The sequence below is a fragment of the Apaloderma vittatum genome, unplaced genomic scaffold (assembly GCF_000703405.1).
Source record: "Apaloderma vittatum isolate BGI_N311 unplaced genomic scaffold, ASM70340v1 scaffold8405, whole genome shotgun sequence".
NCBI lineage: Eukaryota > Metazoa > Chordata > Aves > Trogoniformes > Trogonidae > Apaloderma > Apaloderma vittatum.
This window is the reverse complement of record NW_009717610.1, coordinates 25,797-49,905: the sequence shown is the minus strand read 5'-3', so window position 1 is coordinate 49,905 and position 24,109 is coordinate 25,797. Positions and strand designations below refer to the sequence as shown.

Sequence of the window (24,109 nt, the reverse complement as noted above, 5' to 3'; positions counted from 1 at the left end):
TCAGCGCGCTTGTAGCAAGTGTGGGTAGAGCCCTTCCCAAATCCTCGTTTGCGAAGCCTAGCCATGATGATTATGCCAATTGCTCGGCACCACTGAGAAGAGATTGTCCCCTTCCTCTTGACACCCACGCTTCAGATATTTATATACGTTAATAAGGTCCCCTCTCAGCTGCCTCCTTTCAAGTCTAAACAGCCCCAGTTCTCTCAGTCTCTCTTCACAGGAGAGATGTTCAAGTGCCTTCATCATCCTCGTAGCTCTCCATTGGACTCTCCAGTAGGTCCCGGTCTCTTGAATTGGGAAGCCCAAAACTGGAGACGGTATTCCAGGTGTGATCTCACCAGGGCAGAGTAGAGGGGCAGGAGAACCTCCCTAGACTTGCTGGACACACTTTTCTTAATGCACCCCAGGATCCCACTGGCCCTCTTGGCCACAAGGGCACATTGCTGTCCCATGGACAACTCGCTGTCCACTAGGACACTCGGGTCTTTCTCCATGGGGCTGCTTTCCAGCAGGACATCCCCTAATCTGTACTGGTGCCTGGTGTTATTCCTCCCCAGATGCAGGACTCTACACTTGTCCTTATTGAACTTCATGAGGTTCACCTTTTCCCAGCTCTCTAGCCTGTCCAAATCTTGTTGGATGGCAGGATCAAGTAAGTTTGCAGGTGACATGAAGCTGAGCATGAGTGTCGATCTGCAGGAGAGTAGGAAGGCTCTGCAGAGAGATCTGGACAGGCGCAATCATTGCGCTGAGGCCAATTGTTTGTGATTCAACAAGGCCAAGTGCTGGGTCCTGTGCTTGGGCCACAGCAACCCCTGGCAGCGCTATAGGCTTGGGGGGGGGTGGCGGGGAAACGGGATAGGCTTTGGGGTGGGTGGCTGGAAAGCTGCCCGGTGGAAAAGGATCTGGGGGTGCTGTTGCCAGCCCGCTGAACAGAAGCCAGCAGTGTGCTCAGGTGGCCAAGAAGGCCAAGAGCATGCTGGCCTGTATCAAAAATACTGTGACCAGCAGGACCAGGGAAGTCCCCCTGCTACTTGACATTGGTGAGACTGCGCCTCGAGTTCCATGTTCAGTTTTGAGTCCCTCACTACAAGAAGGACATTGAAGTGCTGGAGCGTGTCCAGATAAATGCAACGGAGCTAGTGAAGGGTCTGGAGAGCAAGCCTTGGGAGGAGCAGCTGAACTGGAACTCGGGTAAATGAGCCTGGAGAAACAGGATCAGAGGGGAGGCCTTATCACTTTATACAACTACCTGAAAGGAGGTTGTGACAAGGTGGATGTCAGTCTCTACTCCCATGTAACAAGTGGTGGTAGGAAAAGAGGAAGCCATGTCAAGTTACACTGGGGATGTTTAGATTGGATAGTAGGAAAGATCTCTTCAGCGAAAGGGCTGTCAAGCATTGGAACAGGCTGTCCAGGGAAATGAGTGAGTCACCATCTCTGGAGATATTTAAAAGACCTGTAGGTGTGGTGCTTAGGGACATGGTTTAATGGTGGACCTGGTATCTCTAGTTAACTCTCCAATTCATTGAACTCTTTTCCTTTCTATAGGCTAAACTAGACCTAAACCCACATATATTTTTCTCATGCCACCCACACTGTGTTATCTGCTCTTAATGCTATTTTTTTCTTTTTTGATTCAGCTTTCCCCTTCTGAAAGCTTGTTGTAGTATTTTTCACATCTTTGAGAGTCCTACAGCTGCACTTTTCTCAGACATGCTGATTTGCAGCTGTCTTCCTGGAGAGCCCTGTAAATGATCTCTACCTCATCATTCAATTCACAGTCATAATCAGAATACATCTTATAAGGTAGTTCTTTTCCAGGTTTCATTTCTACTTCATCTACAGGGTAAAAATCCACAGAAGGCTGTTTGGTGCAGTGGTTTTTTTCAAGTGACACTGATACCCTATATTGAAGTCAAATTTATTAAGAAATTCTACTCTTGTCACTTTGAAACAATTTTAAAATGCTGTAACAATGTTTTAAAAGGCTGTGTAACTCATTGACTTCTTTTAATAGGAAGACTGAAGGTGAATATGGGAAATATCTATTTAAAACAACGGAACTATTCCAAAGCTATCAAATTTTACCGGATGGCTCTAGACCAAATTTCTAGTGTCCACAAAGAGACAAGGTGAGTTTCTACTAGGAGGCATGGTTCTGAAGTACAGATCTTGGATACAGTATGATTTGATACTTAAAAACATGACCTAACCTGATTTCTTTACTTAGGATTAAAATAATGCAAAATATTGGAGTTGCGTTTATTAAAACTGGCCAATATGTTGATGCCAGTTCTTCATTTGAACATATAATGAGCATTTCACCAAACCTGAAGGCAGGCTTCAACCTCATCCTGTGTTATTTTGCTATTGGAAATGCTGAGCTAATGAAAAAAGCCTTCCAAAAGCTGATTGCGATTCCCTTGGAAGTGGATTATGACGACAAATACGTTTCAACAAATGTAAGTTTGAATGAAGTAAACTGTATGTTTGAACAAAATGTGTCTTTCTATGGTAAATCAGGAGAAAGGGGGAGGAATGCTGAATGCTTGGACTGTACTGAATATGTAAATTGATCTGTGTTTGTGCATCTAAAATAACTTTTCTTCTTTTACCAGCATGAACTTAGTATGGCAGTTCTGCTTAGAAGTGCAAAATAATGTTGAGAACGTTCAAATCCTTTTTTCCTCAAAAGATACAACGTACATAAAATCCACACCTCACCATTATCTTCATAATGATTTTGTTGAAATTCATCTGGGCTGACTTACATAGCTCCTTTAGTGCTTTACCACCTTTAGTTACATAAAATTTTAGTAAAATACTTGTAAGCCAAAATAAAGGAAGCAAAGCAATGAGAGTGAATTAATGCAAATTATCTCAAATATGTGCTCATAAAACTTGTAACCCTAGTGTTATTTTACAGAAGAAAATTGTAGTAAAATTTACAGGTGCTTATTCTAGTTCATTAGACTTTTTTTTGGAAACTGGACTTCCTGTGTACCATGAAACCAGCAGCTTGTGATGTTAAAGACAGGAAAAAGTAATTAATAGGCTTAGAGTCCCCCTTAGGAAGGTCATCTACAGAAAGATCAAGACAAGCCCTTCATATTCTCTTAGTAATCTCTTTATTCAGTGATGCAAAGCTTCCATTTTCAGTCCTAAAGATCAAAGATTTAATTAGTCTTCAAACTATTTGTACCTTAACAGTAGCTGTTGCTTCCTGTTGGCCTAGCAGAAGCAAATAAAATTTAATATATGAAGCATGTATATTTATTGGTAAATATGTATACAGTTTCTTAGAAAAATTTTTGTATTTGAGATATATATATTAACTTCTCATACTAGAAATCGTGTAACAGTAAGGGTCACAAACACTTGAATTAATTGAAGACTATGTAAGATCATTCACTGGAAGAAGAGCTTTAGACTGTAGAAGTTCTTTCTAAGGATAGGCAAACTATAGTTTAAACAGACATTCCAAGTTATGTATTTTGTTATGAAGAGATCAGAATGATCTGCTCTTGATAAATGAGGAAACTGCAAGATGATCACATAGGTTATTGTAATGAGAAGATTGCCCAAGTCCTTATCTGCCAAATACCCCTGCAGTTCAGCAAATGCTTAGGCATGCTCTTATTTTTAAGCACGTGAGTATTCACACTGTTATTTGCAGCCTTTCCAGTCTGATACGCATGACGTTAAATGCAGCTATTAACAACCCTAAGGTGAGCACATACATAAGCAGAAAAACAGGTTTAAAGTACTCGCAATGCTGAATTTCAGGTTTTGTGATTAGAAAACTACTTTAAACTGAAGCTAACTTTTTGAAATGTGAAAAGGAACTGACATTATAGACTATGTAATTTGCATCAATTTCTGTTTACAGTCACATCCATAAAATATTTAAAATGCATTTATACTGGCATAATTTGCAGTTGTTTTGTACCTCTCCAGGATGATCCACATACAAACCTGCTGATTGAAGCGATTAAAAATGACAGCTTAAGACAAATAGAACGTGAGAGGTAATGGTGGAATCTATTCTTTCTTGGCTGTGGTGCCATGTGTTTTAGCTCCTAAAAGTATTGCCAGTCTTCTCATGTGTCCATAGCTCTCTTTATAAAAGTGGTCTCATAATTCTTAGGAGAGAACATGCTTGGAAGAATTGATTGGATCACTTGGTTTAGTGTACAGCATTACAGTAGAGTATCTAGCCTAAATGCTCGAGGTTACACTACTTGAAGCGTTGTGGGTTTTTTTTATTTTTTAAAAAATACAACTACAGTGTGCAGTGAAAGGAAAATAGAAAAACCTGAGAGCTTTACCAAGATACAGGGCAGTAGCCGGTAGCAGGGTACTGGTTAGATTGAATTCTAAGGTTGTCCTGAGTGCAGGAAGAAGCAAAACCAACATTTGGCTATTTTTTTCTATTCGTGTTTTTGAAATGGTGACATCTGTGTGTTGGTTTTCATGTTGTTGGTTGGTTTTTGTTTTTTTTTTCCTTAGGAAATCCATGGCAGAGGAATATATCATGACAGCTGCTAAACTCATTGCACCAGTGATTGAGACATCTTTTGCAGTGGGCTATGACTGGTAAGAGTCAAATGAGGCTTCTCTTGCTCTAAACAATCCACCAGTCTCTCCTGCCTGTTATGTGTCGGAACTCACACACATCTACAGCCTGGGAAATGCAGTTGGCTGCACATGGCACATGTGGCACCCGGGCTATTTTCGGTTTGCGTCCGTAATAGTAGAATCATAGAACTATAGAATGGCCTAGGCTGTGGAGGAGATCAAAACAAAGCATTAGAGGCCATTCTGTCTTAAAAATGATTTTCATTTATCACTGAAACTCAGCTGTTCGTTACGCATCTTGAACTGTTCTGTATTAGCACAAAAAGAGCTTAAAGTTCAACTGAGCTTGAAAATTCAATTTGGAAATTGAAGAACTTTTAAAAGTCTTGATAGATGAATGCTATACAGAAGACAGTGATGATGAATCTTTACTGTAAGCGTGAAAATAGCATATTTATTAGGCTTGGGCTGCCTAAAATTTTTGTTACTCCATAGAGTCATTATATAAGATACTGAAATCTAAATATTAGTTGAAAGGTTTATTTGCATTTGGTTTATAAACATTTATAAATGTAAACAATCTAATGTTTCTTAAACATTTATAAAAGTGCATGACTGATAGGCTGCTGATACAGTTTACCATTTTGACTTTATTTTTCAGTTTACAGCATAGCTTTTGCTTTCTGTGGTATTTCCTACAGCAGAATACTGTTCTCTTTAAAACAAAGTAAAATAGACACACTTCTTAAAAGGACAGTAGAAAAATTATTAGTATAACTTTTCAAGGTTTTAGTTTTCTGTTAAAAGGACTTTTATATTTTTGGTATTTTAATAATGGAAAATAACATCTGCAAATTACTATTGTGTATCAGGTGGTAGGTTTACTAAGAGATGTTCAGTGTTTGGGAAGTGAAGGAAGTTCAATGGGAAAAGAGAACTTTACCTCTTGGGGTTTTTTTTTTAGGGATGCGAGTTAGAATTATTTTCACATTTTGCAGATCCTATAGCTATAATCTAACAAAGCTGTTTATACTATCATGAAATAATCTCTCACACAGACATGTTTGGTCTGCTAGGGTCCACAAGGTGGTGTTTGATGATTTAGTAATCATTATAATCTTATAACTTCTTTTGCTATTCTGACTTACTTTAAAGAGTATGTCTCATGAAAATTAACTTGCTGGTTTACGACTTCTTAGCGTGAGTAAGTCAGATTTGTTTGCTCTGTGTCTTGCGCTTTTTGTTCAAGGAAACTGGAAGAAGTTGACAGGCGTCGAGTTTCCTTAGTGCTATCCACAAAATACTTGTAATGGAGTAAAACACTCTCCTATCTATTTTGGCTGATGAAACAACTTCTCATTAGATGTGTGGGATTGTTGTTTTGTGTAGATCAGGATAGATTTGGTCTCTGTATTTCTAGGCTGACATATTCAAATCCAGTGAAGAAGTTTAATCAGCAGTTTGAGAATGGTTTTCCAAATTCTGCACTTTGTTATGAGTCTGCCGAGTATTAAACGTGCTTTCAGTGAGACTTATTTTAGTTACACAAATAAAGTGGGGACAAATAATCCTCAGATTTTGTAACTTCTTACTTAAAATGTGACATATTCTTGGGACTATTCTGTTATATTCCATGAAGAACAATTGGATTGTTAGACCTCATTGCATTTTATAGTTAAAAGATGTTATTGGTAACAGTTGAAAACAGTTTTTTGACTTTTATTGCAGATGTCTTCACAGAAATTGCCATTTTTAATGTAATTTTTCCTCCAACATCAAAAGGCATTTGTATACTTTGTATAGAAAATGTCCGTGTTCCCACCCAATTGTCACAGCAGGGTAGTTTGTTATATTAAACTTTTGTTGGCAGATTAGCCAACGATTAGAAGAAAAGGGCTTTCCATCACTTTAAAACAAACAAAGAAAAAGTGGAAGGGATTAAAGCAGCATCCCACAAAGTTGTTGGTGTGCTTAATGCCAGATCCTTTGAGAGAATAGTACATGCAAACAATAAAGATCTTGCTTCAAAAAAGGCAGTTTTAAATTGCACCACCTCAAACCCCTGAAAGGTGGTGTCTGTGAACGACTGTCTGAACTGTCTGCATTGTTGTTCTGCCCTAATCTTGCAGAAGACCCTAAGCTAAAAGTATTCGAGGGACAAATACAAAGAATTTTACTATTATGACATTATTGCTCTGTAGCTCAGAGACACAATGTACAGCCTCTGCCTTTGTTCACTGTTTGTGGGTTTGGCAGTATATGCAAGAGGAGATGAGGTTTGATAGCACGTATCCAAAGAAAATGACTTGAAAAGTCATCTTAGTATCTGACATCAGGTATCACTCAGTGGTGGAGAATGATGCGGTATTTAGGCTACTGACTAAAAAAATCACAGAATCATAGAATGGCCTAGACTGGAAGGGACCTTAGAGATCACCTAATCCAACCTCCCTGCTGTGGGCAGGGACGCCTCTCAACTAGATCAGGTTACTCCAGGCCTCATCCAACCTGGTCTTGAACACCTCCAGGGAGGGAGCATCCACAACCTCTCTGGACAATTTATTCCAAAGTCTTGCCACCCTCATACTGAAGAATATTTTCCTGAGATCCAGTCTCAATCTATTTTTCTATCACTGGACACTCTTGTAAAAAGTCCCTCCCCAGCCTTCCTGTAGGTTCCTTTCAGGTATGGGAAGGCAGTTATAAGGTGAGAACAGAATAGTAGTATTATGAGAACAGAAGTAGTATTATTAAGGTAGGTTGTGGGAATAAAATGTTTTTTCAAGTATTTTTAGTCAAGATGCTTTATACTTTTGTAAAGAAGGAATAGGTAAGAACAACTCATTTTGGAGAGTAAAGTAGCTGCAAAAATATGTAACAGTGACATTTGCACAGATGCATTTTTTTATGACTTTCTGTTGCAGGTGTGTTGAAGTAGTGAAAGCTTCCCACTATGTGGAATTAGCGAATGACCTGGAAATAAATAAAGCCACTACTTACTTGAGGCAGCAGGATTTTAACCAGGTATAGAAACTTTTCACGGTACTACTTTTTAATTCTGCATTGGAAAAAATACCTTTCTTAGCCACAGCGTATTTTTCAGGAAGGGAAAGAATGATTTATACAAACATAGTAATAATATTGATGCTGCTCAGTAAAATAACTTTATGAAAACACTGACAAGAGATGAGTTTTATCTAAATAAAATTTCTGCCATGGAGATGACAGTGAATGCAGTTCACGTCACGGTAGTTATCTTCACTGGGTGTCCAAGCTGTAAGTACAATTCGTGCAACTGTAGCCAGTACAGTCAACAGACCCCAGAAAGCGTGTTGCTGATCACTGTGGAGATGTTTTCATTAGTACGAGCTGAAAATTTCTCTTGGGTTGACTATAGTACCCAAATATAGGCAGATGTACTTCATATGTATCATTATCACTTATGTTAGGGTATTCTTATTGATCCCTATGTGTTACAGCATTCCTTAAAATAGTATAATCTGTTGTTGACCTTTAGTGAAGCCTCCTATCCTTCCGTTGAAATGCAAACTGGAATTAAATTAGGCATCTGCTCTGGAGCTTGGACAGTTCTGCGTCTGTTACAATAAAAATTTGCCCCTCTGCAGGGCACAGAGGGCTGGTAGGATCACTGTTACTGAAACAGTATTACAGCAGTTTAAGCCACCGTGTATACTGGCAACTGAGGAAGGTCATAGAAAAGATACAGTATTGGTACTTCCAAAATGTTTGTGATTTTACAGTTTTTCTCATGCGCTATTTTACATATTCCCTTTTCATTATTCTGTTATGATTTTAAATATACACGTGAAGTTACTTTTGGCAAGGTGGAAATTATGTACATTTATGTAGGTAAGATCTCTTTCTGCAACTGGCCGTTCAATCGCTTGTTAGATGAATTTCTGCCAAAGAATTTTATGCTGAGCTGCCTTCATGTTAAAAATCACCAATCTATTCCTAATAAGTGCAGCAGACTGTTAACTGTAGCTTTTTTTCTTTGCATAGAAATTACAAATGTAGGTGTGTAAATTAATATGACCACTTACCATGTTTAAGTTTTTGGTATTATCGAGATGAATGTGCAGCTTTCTTACAATGTTTTGTTTTAAGACAAATGCACCTTTTGCTCTTAGTTAGGTTTTTGTAGGTGTGGGATGACATAATACCAGGGTTTCATCAAAACTGTCTTTCCTTTGCCTGTGAAAAAAGGCTTGGTTTGAAATGTGAGCAGTTGGAAAACAGCTTCAGCTGAAAAAAAGGAAGCTGAGATACCTGACAGAATTTGCTCAATTTCTTTATAACATGCGCTGTTCGGTACATTCAATGATAGGAATGCTGAATGAGCAAGAGGGAATGTACCAACCCCTGATTTTACATGTGTGGCAAGAAGTATGAGAGATGATCTACAGCAAAATGAGAGCTGAAGCTGAATGCCTCTGTGCTCTTCTAAGGTCCTTCACCTTCCCAGAGCTTGGAGTGATGCACATAGGGCCACGTGCCACTTCAGCCACTTTTTCTTCTGGTATTTAAGCTCTTCTGAGCAGCTTTTGCTCCTCCTGTCTGTCTTATCTTCTTCTCTTCTCGCCTGTAGATACAGCAAGAGTTATCCTTTATTATACTGGATGTCTGACTGTTAGCTTTTCTGAGATCAGGAAGCAGTTTGAGAGTTGGGGAAATTTTTGGCAAATCTGGTAGCTTTTTGATAATAGCTTTCAAAGAATGAGTGTTACAGGTAGGTAAACAGTCATATGATCTCAAGAGTTTACTGGTTTTATGGTAATTTTTGTGACTTCCAGTTAATATCCAGTATATGCTTAAAAAAAGAAAAAATCAATTCTAAGAGGTAAAATGAGGTATAGAGATTGTTGGTGATGTTTCTCTGGAGTACTCCAGCAGAGAGTGAGGGAATGGTGTGGGAAGTGACAAGTAAGTGAGGAATATACTCTTTTAATTTTGGTTATGTGATAGAAGACCTTTAACTTGCACTGGAGCTACATAGATTTAGAGTGCAGGATGGTGGTTGCAGAGAGGGGATTTTTTGTTCTAATAAAACTGCAGCTGCCACTTGTATTCATCCTGTCTGTTGTTCAGATACTTACTAAGTCACCACCTGCTTAGCACACCTTTGGCTGAAGAACAAGCATGGAAACTTCTTGAAAAATTCAATTTCAAGGCCAAAAGTTTTATTGTATTTCAAAAAAACCCCCTAAAATAGCTTAATTCTGTAACTATAATGATCTAAACTATGTGCTTTAAAACAGTTCCAGCAAAAAAAAAAGAGTGGAAATCACCATAATATATCAAGATTGTATTTTATTGGTAAGAGTTCTGTGTATTAAATATTTTGAATGTTTTCTTAATTTCAAGAATTTTTCTTAAAAATTAATTTAAAAACAGAATTCTTTGGGTTAGCTATGCAACTCCTTAGCATCTCTGGTAGACCCTGCTTGTGTTAGGGAAGCTGCTTTGATGTTTAACTTCTGCAAGCAAATTATTAAGGTACACTGGAAACATGTCATTAAGAATAATTTAGAGAATCTGAGTTTTGATTGTTGAATCTAAGTAATCATTACTGTTAGGGTTAAAAAGTTAGAAGTTATTTAGAAATGTAGAAATTTAGCTGCTGGTACAGTGAGAGCATTCCTCCTTTGCAATGACGAAAGGAATATTGCTATGGATTTTCATCCTCGGACTCATAATTCCTGAAGTGGTTCAAAAGACCTGCAATATAATTTACCAGTAAGTGAACAGAGTTCACAGTGAAATAAACTTTTCATTATACATGCAAAAGAGATTAGTTTCTCTAATCTTAATGGGCAAATGTGCTAATTAGCAGTAAAAGCAAAGATAAACAAAGGAGTTAAATGGGAAATGGCTTTTCAGAAAACGACTTTGAACTGTAAAGCCTAAAAATCACTAAAAATTGATTCCATGAAGAAGAAAGTCTTTGCTTGAGTGCAGAGTACCTCAGAAGCAATACTGTTGTATCTGTAAATATTTGGGACCGTTCCCTTTTTGGAGAAAGTCATAAATAGATATAAAAGTTTTAAATTATCATAGCTGAAGTCTTGCATTTCAGAGACCACAGCATTCTGGAGCCTAACTTGTGAAACACTTTTCTGGACTGAAGTTGATGTATTTCTTGAGAGAATTTTTATTACTAGGAGACTACTACGATATTTAGTAGTTCACAGTACTTGGGTGGAATGTAGTTGGGTAAATCAATGAACGACATCTAGGTGCATACACTTTGTCATTTTACACGTCATTAGTACAGTCTTGTAAAGTAACTGTAAAAACAGTCTGTATGACAGTCAATGAACGCTTGTTGCCTTTATGCTTGTCTTGGCATTCCACGTACGGTATCGTGCGTTCACTTTGATATGTAAACAGCAGAAAGGAAGAAGGAAACTTTTGAATTTCTAATGGTGATGGCTAAATTGAGGTTGCCACACCTATGTTGTAGTAGGTGATGGAACTGGGCTTACTGTGGTGTTCTAAGAGTTTATGTAGTTTATACAAGTATTTAGTGTAAAGAAGCCAGATTTTCTTAATCGTTTAGTCTGCAGTTACAAATGTTATCACACAGTCAATGAAGAAAAACCCTGCACTTTTATTTCAGAGTTTTTGACAGTTTATTAGCTATAATTTTGTTTACTTTTTTTTTTAACCTTTTTATTTTGGAGTTTATGGGGTTTAGTTTTCATGTAGAAGTTGAAAAAAATCTTCTAGCCTCAGTCTTCATATTTAAGTACTTCCTAAAGTTAGACTAGGTGGCATCATCTTATTACACAAAACAACTGCACGTTGAAATCCAATACTACACTGTCTTGCATATTTTTATATAGCATGTATTTTTTTATCTTTTTAATATGAGTTTTAATGTCAGTCCTGTTGTGTTCACATAGAACCTGGAAAAATATGAGAGGTTTAGTTAGTTGACTAGATTAAAAGCAAATAATATAAACTTGAGTTTTGTATGTGTAGAATTGTGAAATATCTTGGTACTTCAAGGTATCTGTAGCTAATTTAAATTTTGAAGAGGTAGTAAATAGCCAATACTATTGAAATGTATATATCATATTATATGACAGATACACTTCTGTGTGTACATGCTCACAGGTGTGTGATAAAAGCTCTAGCAATTGCCATGTGTGCACGTATATGAGTTGATAATGTCTGCTGTTTGTTACTGTGATGTTTATCAGTGCTTCCTGAAAGAATTTTGATATAAATTTGCTTCAGTGGAAAGTAAGTTGTTTCCAAATTACTTCTAGGCCCTGGAGACTTTAAAAATGTTTGAAAAGAAGGATAGCAGAGTAAAGAGTGCAGCTGCAACAAACCTTTCATTCCTTTATTATTTGGTAAGTGCTTCAACAAAACCAGTTAAGAACTGGAGTCTATATAGCAACTTTTGTGTCTTTGCTCCAATTTTTGTGTCTGAGTAATGTGTGTAAGCAGCAAGAAACTGCATGGTAGAGGAGTTGACTTGGGACCACCCATTCTTGGCTGCAGTCGCGGTTTGGAGCCTGTGTATGCTGGTGCTGGGAGGAAGAGCAGGATTGAGCCCCGGGCCACAGAGATGAGGTGCCTGCAGTGTGGTTTGTGCAGAAGCACAGCAGCTGCATTTAAAACTCTCTGGCTGCACTTCAGGAACATGGGGAGTATGTAGCTTAGGCAGGTGTGTTTGTGCATGAAGTTTGTAGCATGTGGGGATTTAATTTTTTTTTAATTTTTTTTTTTAAAGAAACACTACTCTGGTGCAACAAAGAAAACTTCCAGACTGAATGGGACAGAGTGGCAAAACATGTCTCTAGTGTTTAAGTTTTCTGAAAGAGATGATCTACCTTATGCAAATACATAAGGAATGTTTTAGGACTGAAGAATGTATTATTTTTTTTATCCTCAGTCTTTTGAAATTCCACTGCATTAACTGTAAGAAGCCACAGCTGCAAGAAAATTGACTGACAAATGACTAATACAATGTTTGTTCTGTTCATGTAGGAGAATGAATTGGCACAAGCAACTAACTATGCAGATTTAGCTGTAAATTCTGATAGGTACAATCCAGCAGCTCTAACTAACAAAGGAAATACTGTTTTTGCAAATGGAGACTATGAAAAAGCAGCTGAGTTTTATAAGGAAGCTCTCAGGAATGATTCCTCATGCACTGAAGCACTTTATAACCTTGGTAAGCCAAAGGTGCTGTTGTGATTTAAGTGTTGTCTCAAGGTAGCGCTGGTGTTTCTGAGAATCTGGCTTTCAAAATTCTTTTATATAAAAGTATGCTAATTATTTTTACTTTATTCAGTAATTTATGTTACAGCAAGGTATTCATTTGTACTTTCATAGCAGGGGGGGTTGGAACTAGATGATCTTTAAGGTCCATTCCAACCCTGACAATTCTATCATTCTATTCCTATCCATTCTGCAAAAGAATACCAATGTTAACAACATCAAGTAGTAATTGCAGACGATTAAGTCACTAAGAAGATAAAAATTTCTACTGTCTACTAAAAATATACCAGTTTTGGCATTAGTAAACCATCAGAGTCATTCTCCTCAGAAAGCCCTCCCTTTCCCTCGTTTATTTTGTTCACTATACAAGTGTTCTTGGTCTTTGATTAGGTTTGTATTCCTTCTGTTTAGCAGTTTGATAAACCATACTAGCTGGTAAGAATTATAAGCATGGCTTTCATTAGTAGAGTCCATCAATGTCAAGGCAGTTACGCTACCTCTGAGTACCATGTTCCTATTTAATTTTTCTTGGCTCTTCTGTCAGTTACTATGCTGAAGTCATCTTTTTCTCATTGCATTAATACTGTAACCTTTATTTTTTAGGTGTAGCATACAAGAAGTTAAACAGAATAGATGAAGCTTTGGATTGTTTTCTGAAACTCCACGCGATCCTTCGAAATAGTGCCCAAGTCCTTCACCAAATAGCAAACATGTATCTTTTTTTTCTGGATTAGGATAAGGGATGGTGGATTTAGTAAACTAATTTGAAATAATATGTTTCAGTCGTGACACAATGACTTAGCAGTTTACTGTAAAGTCCATTACAGTTAGGATGGTCAGGCATAGATTCATTCTGTGGTGTTTGTGAAAATGAGAGGAGAAATTAAAACTGTCTTGGACATTTCCAGTGAACCAATTGAAGACATACGTTAAGACTACTCACGTTGCAGAGAATATGTTTACACTCAGTATTAAATTGTGTCCTAGAATATTTAAAATACTGCTCATTTTATTATGAAAATAATGTGGCGGATGTAAGCACAACCGAGTAAAACCTTTAAGAAAAAAATAATAGAGCTAATGAAAGTGGAGTTTTGTTCTGAAAGCTGTTTTCAGATTAGTGTTTGTGTAAGAAAACAGTTGTATCCCAGCACTGCAAATGCTCAACAGATTGAAAAGTTGAGAAGGGGTTGGCTTTGCACATCACCAGTGATATTGTACACTATGGATTTCTTTAACAATGTTTCTGAGGATGTGCAAACAGTAAAAAAACAATCCTCCCAAGGCACAATAGGCTCCAGTTCCTGTTCTACACTTTTAAGAATAATAAAAAAAAATAATATTTCAGTCAGCAAAATAAGTACCTCCAAAACCACAAAAGGGCTGTGATCTCTGCTCCTTGCGTAGCCCCTTTACAACAGCATACCTGGCCCTGCAACTCCCGTTTCCCAGCTGGGGGAGAATTGCTCTGCTCTGCTGCTGCATAAAGCTGCTGTCCATCCAGACTGAAAAGCTTTTCCCATGAAGGGAGGCCAGGGCAGTGGAAAACACACGTTGGGCAGCGCTCCAAAACCACAAAAGGGCTGTGATCTCTGCTCCTTGCGTAGCCCCTTTACAACAGCATACCTGGCCCTGCAACTCCCGTTTCCCAGCTGGGGGAGAATTGCTCTGCTCTGCTGCTGCATAAAGCTGCTGTCCATCCAGACTGAAAAGCTTTTCCCATGAAGGGAGGCCAGGGCAGTGGAAAACACACGTTGGGCAGCGGAAAAAACACGTTGGGCAGAGGCTTGGGCTGATGATGCTGCCGAAGCTGCCTCGATGCTCGGAGCCAGTCCTATGTGGTCTGTGCTGCGTTCCTTAGGCAGACAGCAGGAAATCTTGCTGCAGGCGGAGAAGTCTGGCCTCGAGGATACAGTTTTACCCAATCGCTTTCTTCAGGACAAAATAAAAAGCTAACAGAGTTGGAAAGGCTACAAAGTAAATAGCTTGGTTCTCTTGCCTAGTTCTTAAAAATGAGGAAGTCAAAATTAGTGACAAAGAGAGAGGAGAACCAAACTCAAAGCTCTATTGAGCCCAAATTGGTTTTAAGGTGAAAGAGCAGCCAAAGCATCTGAATATCCACCTAAACTTAAGGAAATACTTCTTTACTGTGAGGATAATGAAGCACTGGGACAGGCTGCCCAGAGAGGTTGTGGAGTCTCCTTCTCTGGAGACTCAAAACCTGCCTGGACGTGTTTCTGTGTGATTGTGCTCTGGAAGGGGTTGGACTGGGTGACCTTCAGAGGTCTCTTCCAACCCCTAACATTCTGTGATTCTGTGGTATTTCTCTTTCTTCAGTGTAACAACAAGTAAAAAAAAATGTGTTTAAAAAAATAATTAAAAATCCCAGTGTTCCTCCATGCTGCAGTGACTGGTGTAGCTGCCCAGCATATGGATTACATTACGTAAAGTAGTAAGAGTTCTGAGTAAATCAAAATCTCATCATCCTCAGTCCTTGACTGAAGAAAATTCAGATATGAGGTCATGGAAGATCCCAGTCAAGCCATAGGGTGGTTCCTGCAGTTGATCAGTGTAGTACCAAGTGACCCACATCTACTTTCAAAGCTCGGAAGATTATATGATAATGAAGGTGATAAATCCCAAGCTTTTCATTATTACTATGAGGTACTTGCTCTTTATTGCCTTTCCAATGTGCTTCATTGTAATTAAAGAAAATTTTGCTGCAGGTTCCTGTATCAAATTAACAATTGATTAATTTAAACTTCTTAGAATGTCATCCAAAAAAGAAAAATATAAGAAAAAAATAGATTTTGAACGAGAGAGTTGACAAAATTTAATTTTTGTACTCAAATCTTAAGGAAACACGTATCCTGTGTTTCCACATGGTAATTTGACCTCAGACTTTGGTTTTTCATTTGGTCACAATTCCCGTTTAACTCTTAACAATTTTGATTTAAGGTTTAGTCTGAGCTGAAATTTAAAAAAAGATATAATAAAAGATATATATAAAAAAGATATAATAATTAAAGGTGTGTAACATGACTGCATTGATTGGAAGCTATATCTGTATAATGGATATGGAGATACATATATAGTGGGTTTGTGTTTATGTATATATGTTTATATATATATATGCATTTTAATAGCATAGCTACACATTATTTATACACAGTTGCCTTAAGACAGGCATTCTCTCTCATTTCAAAGCGATAGTCCTGTGTGTAGTTTGTAGAGATTCTTCTGTTCCAGAAACAGGAATAACATGAAAAGTTGCTGAGCTGTCATCTGAGAGTTGTTTTTAGCTGTGTAAATCAAGAGTGACCAAGGAAGGGCTGTGTTGCAAGCTGAATACTAGTAGAGTTGTACTCAATGATAATTTTGCTGCCTATTTCAGTGGGAGTTTTTAAAAAGCTGAAAATGTTAATTACATACATACGTATTTCGCAGCAAAGAATGCTTTCAGCTGAGTTTTCCAGCAGACTGATTAGAGTATGGAATTGCACGTGTATTAGTTAGCATTGTTGAACATTTTAGGTGACTTATTCACATGTAGACGTGATCTAAGTAAATGTTTTTGCTGTTTCAAAGTATTTAAAATAATATTCCAAATAAGGCTAGACGGAAAATATGACGGACTCATCTCAGGTAACTTCTGAAAAGCATTCTGTAATTAGAAAGCTTGGCATGCTTTTTCCCCCCACCTCCCCAGATTACTTGGTGTAGCACACTACTTCCATTCATATATTACACTTTTTTTGGCATCTGGAGAATTAGACACTTGAGTAAGATATTCCAGAAGTGACATAAAGATGTTGTTAATCACTAAAATTGTGTTTCTTTCACCTTTCCTATTTTGTCAGTCATACCGATATCTCCCTTCAAACATTGAGGTCATTGAATGGCTCGGAGCCTATTACATTGACACCCAGTTCTGTGAAAAAGCCATTGAGTACTTTGAAAGAGCAGCACTTATCCTGTAAGTAATGATTATTTTATGCCACTCAGATGTTTTGTGATTATACATCCATGAGTATAGCTAGAGATAAATCAGATGTGTAACTTGAATACTATAAGCACGTACCTGAGTTAAGGATATTTGGGATATTATTTAATTTTCTCAACTTTCTGTTCATATATAGTTTTTTTTTGCTCTTACTGTGCAGTGTAAATGCTAAGCAAGATCCTGTGTTGGGCCAGAGGTAGTATTAGATATTAAAATCTCTATCCTCTGCCATTAAACACAGCTGTGAATTGAGGAGCAGTTTTCCTAAGCCACTAAGACCTCCTTCTGTATGGCTTTATGTAGAATATTTCCTTTCTATTATTTTGTCATGTGGTAAGGATTTGATAGTTTAGCTAGACGCAGCTTGGAGAAGTTCTTGTTGCATTTCCACTTTTCACACAACATGCCCTTCCATAAAAGGGATACTACAAATAAGGTATGGAAGTAAGCAAAAATGTGCAGTGCAGAATTACCCAATAAAAATGAGTTGGCAGATCAAATTGATCCTGATATTTAATATAATAAATATTAAATATATTTAATTCATTTTAGAAACTTAATTCCTGAAATTGTCCTTTAGCAGTATATGATGTACTTCAAGTATATAGTCCATGTATTTAATTTTAGATCAGAAAGGGAGCTAACCAGACAAATGTTTAATAGACAAAAATTTGGTCAAATTTAAATTCTTCTCCAGAGTTCAAACAGAATTCTAAGAAGACATGCATACAGTCTTTTTATATGGGAACAAATGCTTGTCTGTATGTTCATAAAAAATTTTGTGTTAATAGAGTAACTAAAATTCATGCAACTAAAATTTGTTCCAAGTGTAAATTTCTCTACCCTGTGTTTTGGGAAACCTATCAAAAATCAGGCTAAGCAAAACTCAGTTATTACTTGTTCTATGATGATCTAAAATTTGCTATTCTTTTTGTTCCACGAAGCCAAATTATGCATGTGAACGAGGCAGCATGTGAACAAAAACTTTGTAGAATGTTACTCAAGAAAAGATTGTACTGCAAATAGGTTCTTAGAAGTTCAGTTAAAAATACTAATTCTAGTTCTGACGAAAATCACAGTTCAAAGGTTTGCCAGTAGTATTTTCAGTATAAATACTGACCACCTTAAAAAACTGTGTTTTAATCAAGCTATGAGATCATATATGCTGGCATTCATGGCCTTGTTAGAAACTTTGGAATGGAACAGCTGAAACAAAAAAAATTATTTCATAACCTTGTCTTGGCAAGGATCTAAGTATTTTGTGCTTCATATTGCACTCAGTTCATGCATGAAACGTGAAGTATGTGCATTCTAAAGTACTTAAAATAATTAGCATGTGAAATTCTTCATTATCATTTGCAATTGTAATTATCTGTAATATAGAGAAATTATTTCTCTGTGGGATGAGATTTGTTAATAGTAGATAATAGAACATAAATGCTTTGATGTTAATTTGATATTAAAAATAGAGTCTAGATAATTGATAAATAACGAATGTTGGATTATAAATTGCTACTAATTGTAAATAAAGTTAGGTTTTATAATTGTAACTTTATTTTAGCCATGATGAGCATGTTTTAGTTTAACATTATTTAGCGTATTCAGTGTTTTAATCACAATAATTACATTTTAAATTGCATTCAACGATAACATTTTAGATAATTAATTGAGAAACAGTTTTTCATTATTTGACGTTTTACCAGCATGCACAAATCTATCATTAATAAAGGGAGTTGTGCAGCTAATGCTAGCTGCTGACAATTTATTCTCTCTAGAATTTTCATACTGAGCTGCATAATAAACTTCCTTGTGGGGTCTGCTTAGCTGCCTTTCTTCTTTGCAGGAGCCACACTCAGCTGAAACTAAAAAAGGTGAAGCGGCTCTCTTTCCTAAGCTTGTTTGGCAGCTACCAGGCAAACAGATTATTTAGAGTTAAGTGGTGTGTGCTGTGATTGGAGGGAAAAACTAAGGAGAATAAGAATAGAACTATTCTGAAAAGGTTAGCATGCCGTGACTTTGGGATATGCTACTGTTGAATTTTAAGCCACGTAAAGTGCTTTGGCCTGTGGAATATCCTTACACTGTTGATGTGAAAATTTCCTAATTCTCACATTATCTTGATAAGAAGGAGGAAAGAGTCCAACGGATTGTTGTACGTGCTCAAACATCTCAAGTATTTTCTCTCACTGTATCTATTGCTGTTATGCACTAAAAAAAAAGGACAGGCAGCCACTAGGGCATCGAGGTGACAACACAGAGAAGCCAGAGTTTGGAGCCCTAAGTGGGGAATGTGCTTCCTAGCAGTGGTCCCCTGCACCTGCTGTGGACCCAGTGGGTGGGAAGTCCTCAGAAGACGATTCCCTGTTTCGTCCTCCCTCATAGCACGGTTCTGTACCTTGGACAAAGATCAGTGGTTCAAGTGTTAGGTCTACCAGCTGCGCCAGAATCACAAGCAGGAGAAAGACTAATGTAGAACTACAAAACCGTCTGTGAACCGAGCAGGCTAAATTCTTCCTGGGAAGGCAATATGCTAAGTGAAAAAAAAAAAAGAGTAGTTTGATAGTTTGTCTTTACCAGTACTACACAGATTATTTTGTTTATTAATTGTTAGGCAATGTGCGTAATTTTGTTTTATTTTATTGATATGCAGACCGACACAAGTGAAGTGGCAGCTGATGGTTGCCGGTTGCTACAGGAGGAGCGGTAAGTACCAGAACTTCCTTATCACTGGTTGGATGTTTGTACCATTTGTTGTAATTAGCTGGGATTATTCACCCTGGAGAAGAGAAGCCTGGAGAATATATGAAGGGGACTTATAAGGAAGTTGGAGAGAGACTTTTTACAAGGGCCTGCAGTGACAGCACAAGGGGCAATCATTTTTTATGTGAAAGAGGGTAGACTATTATGGACATAAGGCAGAAATTTTTTGTGATGAGCGTGGTGAGACGCTGGAACAGGTGGCCCAGAGAAGTTGTGAAAGCCGCTTCCCTGGAAGTGTTCAAGGCCAGGCTGGATGGGGCTTTGAGCAAGCTAGCATGGGGGTTGGAACTAGGTGATCTTTAAGGTCCCTTCCAACTGCAACCATTCTGTGACTTAGTTTGTTTTGATTTTACTTTTTTTAAAATCATTTCTGCCTGAGGTGAATACTGGTCCAAAAGTTTGTTTGAAAATTTAGTTGCATATTATTTTGTTAGGAATTTTCTGTGTATATGTGGTAAAAACCATGGCTTTTAAATCCAGGAATTGTGCTTGCTCTGAGTTATGCATGAAATATTCCCTGTGCTGTTAAATAAGTAAAATAAAGAAGATAGAACAGCATAAATGATGAGATAGAAAATTATTTTTAAAATGTACTACCATCTGATTGTACATAATTAGGTTTTAAAGTTGCTTAGTTCCCATTCTTTTCCAACAGCAGGTATAATTTTTCGATAGTAAAATAAAGTAGTTGCATTACACAAATAAGAGTCTTAGTGTGCTGTATTTTCTTCCTGGGAATAAAATACACCACTAGGCATAATGGAAAGACACTAGTCTTTCTGGGTTTTTTCATCATCCAAAATGCATTCAAGACACTTGATGATGTAAATGATACTCTTCTTTCTTGGTGCCCCATTTTATAGCACTCCTTTATGCTTCTTTAGAACTTGCAGCATGGGCTTTCATAACAAATAAGTGCATTCTCTCACTCCGCCCAGTTATTAATCCAACAGTGAGAAAAGGAGGAGGATGTGGGGAAGTCAGTGAATTAAGAACAGTCAGCACCACCCACAATTAGACAGATTAACTGTTTTCCCAAGAAAAAACACAATGGTTTGGGCTGCTTTTTAGATCACTTATAATTCATTGGCAAAATTCCCAGTTTATCATAGTTACATGTAGCGGGTGAGTTCAATCTCTACCTCGCACTAGGAAGATAAAAATAGTAATAGCTCAACAAACTTCTTTGTCCAGTATTTTAGAGGTCCAATGTTTTATATTCACAGGGTCTATCAGTTCTGTCTGTAATAGTCACGTTGAGCCAAAATTGAAGGAAAGGGCTTAAAGAATAACTACCTAGCTAGCAGATCTGGGCAGAGGCGAGACACGCAGTGAATGTCTGGTGGAAGGGAGGACAGGCAGAGCTCAGCTGTTACACCTTTCTGTTTGACCAGTCCGTACATCTGCAGCCTCAGATTAGCCCCGGTATGTGTGGTACAGCTTGTCTAGTAGATGTGTCTTACAACAGTGGGGTCCTAAAGGCAGGTCAGAAAAGGGCAAAACCCAGGAAACTGCATTACTCCGTAAATAACAGAACTAATTTGGGTTGGTTTCAGATGCTCTTAGTTTTTACTATCAGTAATTAAAGAGTGTTACATTTGGTTTCATCAAATTTGGTCTCACAATATTAAAGCATGTACTCAAAAAGATCATGATGGTAAACTGTATCAATTTCTCATCAGATATTCTTTTTTATGTATGGATATGTGGATAGGAGACATTTGTCTTGTTTGCAGGTAACTACCAGAAAGCTCTAGAGAAGTACAAAGTCATTCACAGAAAATTCCCAGAGAATGTTGAATGTAAGTTGCTTCATTGAGTGGTACAACTATCAAAAGAAACTTTGTTCCATTGACTGTGTGTGTTAGTAATCATTCAATGTAAATGTTTTTCATATGAAAATGTTTTCATGAATTAACATTTTTATTCATGCTTATGCTGTGTGTTTTCTGTGACAACACTAAAGCGTGATTTAAGAATTATTAAGGTAATGGTGAAGGAGAAAATAAACTTTCAACGGTAGTAGATTTGTTGAGTTCTTTCTCCTATGTACTTCCTAAATTTTATAACTATGTTACTTACTTAATCATTCTTAGGACAAAATAGATGGATTTTTACTCCTAGTCCCTGCTAGTTGAAACTCCTGCTGTAAGTTTCTAGATACAAGAAAATCTTGCTGTTAAGTTTTACCAAAGCCAGGGCCTTCTAAAAGAATGTAGAGAGTGAGATTTTGTTTATGGGTTTTCAAGTACAGTTGGTCAGCCATTCTCTGGAAAATCAGTAGAGAATTTTGAACTAAACTACAGGAAACCTAACTCTGAAGAGCAAGACATTTTGCAGAATCAGTCACACCTGAACTCTAAATGAAGAAGCCCTGTAGAAAACAGGGGTTGTCACTCGTCGTGAAAACACCCTCTTACATCCCACACTGCGCCTCACTAATTCCAAAATGTGGGGTTGTCACCAGCAAGCCTATGATTTGAAATGCTGCGTGGGAAGAGCATTCACTGTATTTTAAAATAAAATTGTATTGTTCTGCTCTAAGAAACATGCTGCTTTTTTTAAAGAGGAATCATACAGGTCTGTTGTACAAGAGAAATTCAGTGCTGTGACTCCTCAAAGTTATAAGCAAAATGTCATGTTCATGTTGGTCGCAAGTATTTCAGAGGGCTAAAGTATTTAGTAAACCTTTTAGAATGCCAATATTTTTCTGAATGTAGTTTCTACAAATTACAGAATGGAGGAATGGGTCACACAGGGCAATGTAACTGATTTAAGAGTTTTCCGCTACTGAAACAGTGATTCTTCCCTTATCCCTCCCTGGCCTTGTGCTTCCAGTCATCTTCGTTGTGCTTGTTCTGATGCTTATCTGATCTCTCGGTGAAGGAGCTCAGCTCCCTAAGGTAGCAGAAAACTAACTTAACACGAAAAAAAATACTGTATTTGTGAAAGCAGCCATGAGAGTCATTGCATCATGTTATGCTCATTTCTGCTTCAGAGGCAATTCTTTGAAAGGGATGTTGACAAACACATAGGAAGACCAAGATTTTTCTAGTTTCCATGTTTGGTCTGATTTTTTAAAATTTTTATTTCTATAAATACAAATGTTTAAAATAACTAGTGACAGCCATAGAAGCAGCAAAACCATTACAATTCAATTGACATTTATAAAATTATTTTCAACAAAATGGTATTGATAATGGCTTCTCAGTAATAATTTGATATCACTATTATGCTTTCCAGTGTCCAGAATATTTTGCAAGTGTCAAAACTTCTGAACCAGATGAGTTATACATGTGGAAGGCCCAAGACATACTAAATGGTATTTATACTCTTCATGGGTATAGACACTGCATCGCAGAACTATTTTCAGAACTTCATAACTGGCACAGTGATACTGGACCAGAGTCACCTTTTATTGACAGTTATTTGAGTTGTTTGTCATTCTGTATGTCCAGTTCTGTTAGGATGCACTCATAGTTTGACTTGCTTGGTAGCCTTTTTTTTAACAATATTTGCTTTTCAATTAGGCCTCCGCTTTTTAGTTCGTCTCTGCACAGATATGGGGCTCAAAGAAGTCCAGGAGTATGGGACAAAGCTCAAGAAAGTGGAAAAATTGCAAGAATTAAGAGAACAAGTAAGCTTGTTTCTTTCTATGATTATACAGTTTCACTACGTACAGAGATGAAGCTAAACTAGAATTTATGGTGTTTCAAGATAAAATGTATATCAGCTTCCTGGTTTAGAGAGGCTCGTGTTCTGCATTTTTCTGATTGTTTAGTTTGAAATTACTGATCAGCCTCATTTCTGTCTGAATGGATTCTGAGTGCAATGTTTTCTGTGATTTTGAATACTAGTGAAAGATGTGCTGTGTGGATGTGATGGGAATGCTGGAGCCACTCACATAATTCAGCGTCTCTGGGTTATCATCTTTCCTACTTATTTGCCAGACTGCATAAAGTATATTTATGAGCCAAGTAATAACACAGCTACAGGGAGAGAAAGGGAGCCTAAGAGTTTGTCCATGTAGTAGAACTCATTTTTGCTATATATAAAGCTGCAACGTTGACAGACTACATAGGTAGAAGTAAATTATTCATGTTTTTAAACCGGAGAAAAAAAATCCGTGGAAAAGCTGCATGCTGTGAAAGGTGTGAGATCCTAACTTGTGTTCTCTTCAGAGGAGTGTGTGTGTGAGCACACCTGTGCATCGTTCTTCTGTGATAAAGTAAGACTTTAAAATTAAACGTTGTTGGAAAGCGTTATACATGTTGTTGAGCTGTGGTGTTCAAGCTTACTCTTCCTACCCAGTGAATTGACTCAAAGCTACGTGGTCACATGAGGACTCTGCGCTTACTGGCTCTCTTTTGATGTCAGATAATATGTAAAGGCATCCTTAGTTACTTCACTTTTACTTCAGTTCCCAAGAGTCTGAGTATGTATGTGTACAATAGGACGTTTTAAAAATCATGCTCACAAAGGGAAGCACTGATTGCAGGATTCAAAATT

The 24,109-nt window shown here is 37.4% G+C and overlaps 1 protein-coding gene across 2 annotated transcripts in view; it reads left to right on the top strand.

The window, feature by feature from the left end:
- IFT88 (intraflagellar transport 88) overlaps window positions 1–24,109 on the top strand; it is a 52,022-nt gene that overhangs the window by 11,656 nt on the left and 16,257 nt on the right. For both annotated transcript variants that reach the window (XM_009869969.1, XM_009869968.1), the window contains exons 10-22: window positions 2,021–2,135; window positions 2,234–2,465; window positions 3,961–4,031; window positions 4,513–4,599; window positions 7,506–7,605; window positions 11,877–11,963; window positions 12,604–12,790; window positions 13,441–13,549; window positions 15,351–15,501; window positions 16,698–16,813; window positions 19,491–19,543; window positions 21,337–21,402; window positions 23,131–23,237. In XM_009869969.1, coding sequence (XP_009868271.1) covers window positions 2,021–2,135; window positions 2,234–2,465; window positions 3,961–4,031; window positions 4,513–4,599; window positions 7,506–7,605; window positions 11,877–11,963; window positions 12,604–12,790; window positions 13,441–13,549; window positions 15,351–15,501; window positions 16,698–16,813; window positions 19,491–19,543; window positions 21,337–21,402; window positions 23,131–23,237 — 1,481 coding nt within the window. The remainder of the gene's footprint in view (window positions 1–2,020; window positions 2,136–2,233; window positions 2,466–3,960; window positions 4,032–4,512; window positions 4,600–7,505; window positions 7,606–11,876; window positions 11,964–12,603; window positions 12,791–13,440; window positions 13,550–15,350; window positions 15,502–16,697; window positions 16,814–19,490; window positions 19,544–21,336; window positions 21,403–23,130; window positions 23,238–24,109) is intronic.